We start from the raw sequence: 6,152 nt of genomic DNA on the forward strand, positions 1-6,152 counted from the left end.
ATATATATATATATATATATCGTATTTTACCTCTGATGGCAAATTTGGACGCAACTTGTGGACATTATCCTGATTAACACCAAGGTTGTACGGAAAGAACGCACTTCAGCGCTATTGTTACCTATACTGGCAACGGAGTCGAACGAAAACTGAGTCCGTGTATTCTGACTACGGTGCAACATACTACTGGCGCAGTAACAGCTAGAACCACTTCACTTCACTTCACCGTTAATAAGCACAAAAATTTAAGTGAACTGAACTGTAGATAACCAGTGACTCAAGATTGCCATACAGCTGAACTCAGTACAACTAAAAATCAGAATGAACTGAAGATGACATGGATACATTCCGTCTGATAACTAGATTCACAGCAAATGAAAACGGACTGTAAGTGCCATCGGTCAACTGATTCAAAGGTAAACTATCGGAACGATGGACTTCTGTTAGTCGTGACAGTTCCCAAAAGAATTTTACGCATCGACAAACTTAACTTCTTGTGTATTATTGACTAATTATCCCTGAATCTAGGGTTTCTGTTACCAGGTCTGATCAGATCAACTTTACATCTAGCATATCACTGGTCGATTAATATCGGTATTCGTAGCCCCACCGAATCACAGTAAGAAACAATCGAGATGACGCTTCCCGATACATACAGTAGCAGCAGTTCAGCTACGTTTACAAAAGAAACTACGAACTGCATTTAAACATCGAAATGCAGACGTCGTGTGGCCGAAACCGTACGAACAGAAGCAAAGCAACAAACAGTAAACAATAAACTAATGCTTACCCGAAATCTCGTGGAACAGACACGATGCTCTTCTGACAGCCAGAAAGGGACGTTCCGTGTGTTGCCGTCCAATGATAGATACTGGAATATGCTTTGCAGATGCGCAATTCAACGACTCCTAGCACAAACAAAAGGCCGTTAGGTAGGTCCATGCAACATTTCCTCAACAGCACAAATAAATACCTGATATGATGGGAAGATTAAGAATCTCTGCTCGTTCTCCAAACACACGCAGTACTTGCGAGTCCATTTGGGTTCGGGAAGCTGCCGCCCGTAATACTTCCATTCGGAGAACTGAATCTCTGTACTATCCACCTCTTTAATTGGAATACAAGTGTAAAAAAGCAGTGAGTATGACAAACCCCAGACATCGAGGTAAGATTCCGCGCGCGTAGGGAACGTGTGGAGAAAGAACATGACTGCCGGCAACACAGAAATATATCACACCGGTTCTGGCATGTGTAGCGCAATAAACGTTGCACAAGGTTCAAGGCGCGAGGGAAGGGCTGGTCGGAGTAAATGTAGAAACGGGGCAGCTTATTGAAAAATTCTAATAAAACTGCAACGTACAACATACCACGTTAAAAAAAGTCGGTGCAAACAATCAAGTTTACTCATCGACTTGCTAATGCGTGACATTCCATAGTGAGGGAACATATTATCTTAAATAATCTCGAAGACAGCAGACATTGTTTTGGGATGCAACCATGTGTAGGCAGCAGAGCTGCAAATGAGAGTGTTATCACATCGAAGTTGATACAAACAGCATTCCACCTACAGATATTTTGCTAAAAACACGTACTTTTCGCTATGGAATTGATAATCGTTTTCTGGTTGGGGTTACTTGCAACGATATCTTTGACAAATTCTACGATAAAACTAACTGCTGGGGCAGAAGTAGCAGCAAGTGCGGGATTAATGGAACTGATAGTCAAGACATTCGCATATCGACATCTCAACCAACCGACGTGTTCCTAGGTTTAGAGCGAAATTTACTTACTTGCTATCTAGTCGGCCATGGAATTGAAAAGGGTCCGACTACTGGTTAGATGCGGAGGTTATGGGGATTACAAGTAATCAGGCCTTTTTCAAGGCTATGGACACGTAGCTTTTATGCGAAACAGGGACGCTTTCTAACTTCGATCACGGATAGCTTCTGCTGGACTCTTGATCGACAGTGACGGTACGCAACAGTGTACTGAGTGACCAGCCCAAAACATGCCCGTAAACCGGTGCAAAAATAGCTATCACCATCCTTGGCAAAGTCACGCCTTTCGAACTTGGAATGGCCAACTCTCATGACAGGAATTACATCAAACACCGAAATGAGAGCAGGAAGAGGTATAAAAATACATGCCTGTCACTGAACAAGGTGCGCAGATCTCGGCAAGCAAAAGCACTGATAATAAGAGAAGGATAGGTTCTGACAAGTCAATGTGTCAAATAGAAGGAACATTCCCGTGCTTGTTATCCTGTTCAAGCAAAGTCCCGATTTTTCGCCTTCATATCAATATCTTCTTTATACCCTTCTCAACATCATCATTTTAGTCTCCTACCAGGCGATCCAACTACGTTGGACTTTAGGAGCGTTCCCCGTTGGGCAAGCGTGGTTAGGACTGATAGATTCCTAGTTCATTTGAGCACAGATTTTCGGCTTACAAACCATGCACCGAAATAGTGGTTCCAGCTGCTACAACTTCGTTCAGCAAGGATAAAAAGAATAAGGAAATCATAGCCACGCGTTGGGGTGAGGGCCCGATCAAATCATCGACATCGAATGGATCTCTTTGTCCGGTGTGGCGGAGGTGGAGAGATAGGCAGTGAAGGCGATAGCTGATGCAATGCCGCCAGATTCACGGGAATCAGCGGACCAACAAACTTGAGTCGTCTGTACAAGCAACGCGGTTCTGACACCTGTTGGGATATGAGGACCTAGTCACCGAAGCCTCCACTTGGTCGAAATCCCTATGATGCGCACCGGTCAAGGTTTCGCGAGTGACGAAGAACCAGTGACACCAGAAGCCCCAATATAACGGGAACCTACCTGACGTCCCTGTGATTACTATATCCACTGAGAGTATCCTTTTTGAAGATGGGCACTATTACCGATGCACTCCAGCTGTCTGGGATGGTAAAAGTTTAACCGAATGATGACCAAGGAATCCACCCAACCTAACAGCACACTGGAGATGTCTCCATGAGTGATAACGAAACGTATGTAAATCAGCTGCCAAAGCCTGCGAATAAATCCACAGCCACCAGATCAATTGCCAATGAATTCACCATCCTCCTTGACCAGAGCAGGGATAAAGGTCATTCGCAGCAAGGTAACGCCTGAGCAGAGTAAACGGTGAAATACATTTGAGGCTGGAGATAGCTCTATTATCAGTCCATCTTTGTTTTCAAGGCCGGCAGCTCACAATGGAAATGACAAGTAGCCAGCTGAAATCTTCCTGGGGTGATTCTGTCCAGCGTTTATGCATTACTCCTTGTTGGAAATTAGACAACTAGTATGCCCCCTTGATACATTCAAGGGGAGCTCGAGATAGCTCCAAACTTGAAGCTCGAGAGAGCTTACTTATCAGTATCTCAGTGGTTGAGCTCGAGATAGCTCCGAACTTGAAGCTCGAGAGAGCTTACTTATCACGGCGCGAAATTAGAGAAGTTCCGTGGTTCGAAACTATCCACAGCATCCCGAGTGCTCCTAATTGGATTTGGGCGACCTGAGAGTATCTCAGACCTCGTGCTTTCTTCGGGTGATATGGCAACCAAGTGCCGAAAGCGTGTTGCGGCTGAACGATTATTATTTTTTGGGTTTTCGCCGACAAGGTACGCAGGGTGGCCTGTTAAGCGAACCAAGGGAGTGAACCCGCAGATATTTCCATCACTTTTCGCTTCTTACCTTTCTTAGGCCATCTGGACCCAAAAAGCTTCCCATTCAGCGGGGATAATTAGTTTGACTTGTGATAGGGTGATTCATCGAGTTGGACGTTGTTGGCACCCCAGCGAATATTTCATCCGCCTCCAACTAAGCTAGTCTTAACAGAGATCCAATGCCTATTGTATAATAAGTGGGAAATACCTCAGGCTCACTGGTGTTTCATTGTCCTACGACCATGTATATTTATTTGAATAAAACCTTACAATGGAAAGTGAAGATACCGGATAGAAAGGGAGACCTAGAGCTAGCCTGCCAGCACCTCCAGAATCTATGCAGACGATCCGGATGAAAAATGACAGCATGACACCGGTTAGCCACAATATCGTTCAGGGTCGCACGTGAAGCACAGAAGTAAGATCACGTGGACCTCATCCTGGAAAGCGAAGAGCACCAATAGCGTTTCTGCCATGTCATATTCCGTCCACCTCTGGGCTTCCACCAACTGAGATTAGGAATGTGAAACAAAACCCTTCTCGGCAGACAGTAACTCGGCAAGCTTAACACACGGTACACTCATCTTCGCATGCATTGCATGCATTCCTTGAACGAAGTACCTTATGCTCCGCCAAAGACACGCCACCAGAACACCTAACTGCGAAGTCATGATTTTGAGAATCATCATCATCATCGACAGTATGACATCAGTGTTCAACACCGATGCTTCACTGCCGTACAACCATGACTTATTTGAAAGCCTTATTGTAAAGAAAAGAGTAAAGGTGGACAGGGGAGTGACATAGTGCTAGCTGACCACAATCATTCCGAGGTGCCTACACCTCCAGACATTCACTCAGGCAATCTGGATAGAAACTGACAACAAGAACGCCACTGACATCGGTTGGCAGCCATATCTTGTAGTGTCTCCAACCAGGCACAGTGAGGATCACGTCGCAGCAAGGTAACGCCTGAGCAGAGTAAACGGTGAAATACATTTGAGGCTGGAGATAGCTCTATTATCAGTCCATCTTTGTTTTCAAGGCCGGCAGCTCACAATGGAAATGACAAGTAGCCAGCTGAAATCTTCCTGGGGTGATTCTGTCCAGCGTTTATGCATTACTCCTTGTTGGAAATTAGACAACTAGTATGCCCCCTTGATACATTCAAGGGGGTATCTCAGTGGTTGAGCTCGAGATAGCTCCGAACTTGAAGCTCGAGAGAGCTTACTTATCACGGCGCGAAATTAGAGAAGTTCCGTGGTTCGAAACTATCCACAGCATCCCGAGTGCTCCTAATTGGATTTGGGCGACCTGAGAGTATCTCAGACCTCGTGCTTTCTTCGGGTGATATGGCAACCAAGTGCCGAAAGCGTGTTGCGGCTGAACGATTATTATTTTTTGGGTTTTCGCCGACAAGGTACGCAGGGTGGCCTGTTAAGCGAACCAAGGGAGTGAACCCGCAGATATTTCCATCACTTTTCGCTTCTTACCTTTCTTAGGCCATCTGGACCCAAAAAGCTTCCCATTCAGCGGGGATAATTAGTTTGACTTGTGATAGGGTGATTCATCGAGTTGGACGTTGTTGGCACCCCAGCGAATATTTCATCCGCCTCCAACTAAGCTAGTCTTAACAGAGATCCAATGCCTATTGTATAATAAGTGGGAAATACCTCAGGCTCACTGGTGTTTCATTGTCCTACGACCATGTATATTTATTTGAATAAAACCTTACAATGGAAAGTGAAGATACCGGATAGAAAGGGAGACCTAGAGCTAGCCTGCCAGCACCTCCAGAATCTATGCAGACGATCCGGATGAAAAATGACAGCATGACACCGGTTAGCCACAATATCGTTCAGGGTCGCACGTGAAGCACAGAAGTAAGATCACGTGGACCTCATCCTGGAAAGCGAAGAGCACCAATAGCGTTTCTGCCATGTCATATTCCGTCCACCTCTGGGCTTCCACCAACTGAGATTAGGAATGTGAAACAAAACCCTTCTCGGCAGACAGTAACTCGGCAAGCTTAACACACGGTACACTCATCTTCGCATGCATTGCATGCATTCCTTGAACGAAGTACCTTATGCTCCGCCAAAGACACGCCACCAGAACACCTAACTGCGAAGTCATGATTTTGAGAATCATCATCATCATCGACAGTATGACATCAGTGTTCAACACCGATGCTTCACTGCCGTACAACCATGACTTATTTGAAAGCCTTATTGTAAAGAAAAGAGTAAAGGTGGACAGGGGAGTGACATAGTGCTAGCTGACCACAATCATTCCGAGGTGCCTACACCTCCAGACATTCACTTCACCAATCTGGATAGAAACTGACAACAAGAACGCCACTGACATCGGTTGGCAGCCATATCTTGTAGTGTCTCCAACCAGGCACAGTGAAGATCACGCGGTCCCCATTCTGGAAGGCGAGTAGCACCGACAGCAACCAAGCGTTTCGTGATCTCCTTCATACTCC

General features: G+C 45.5%; 1 protein-coding gene across 1 annotated transcript in view; it reads right to left on the reverse strand.

Moving 5' to 3' along the window:
- Window positions 1-3,728, reverse strand: part of T265_02697 (hypothetical protein) — a gene marked incomplete at both ends in the record, with an annotated part of 113,238 nt that extends 109,510 nt beyond the window's left edge. Inside the window, 5 exons of the mRNA XM_009166999.1 lie at window positions 791-908; window positions 974-1,107; window positions 1,593-1,714; window positions 3,431-3,633; window positions 3,693-3,728. Coding sequence (XP_009165263.1) covers window positions 791-908; window positions 974-1,107; window positions 1,593-1,714; window positions 3,431-3,633; window positions 3,693-3,728 — 613 coding nt within the window. The remainder of the gene's footprint in view (window positions 1-790; window positions 909-973; window positions 1,108-1,592; window positions 1,715-3,430; window positions 3,634-3,692) is intronic.
- Between the last annotated feature and the right edge of the window lie 2,424 nt (window positions 3,729-6,152).

Source organism: Opisthorchis viverrini (genome assembly GCF_000715545.1).
Source record: "Opisthorchis viverrini unplaced genomic scaffold opera_v5_34, whole genome shotgun sequence".
NCBI classification, from domain to species: domain Eukaryota; kingdom Metazoa; phylum Platyhelminthes; class Trematoda; order Opisthorchiida; family Opisthorchiidae; genus Opisthorchis; species Opisthorchis viverrini.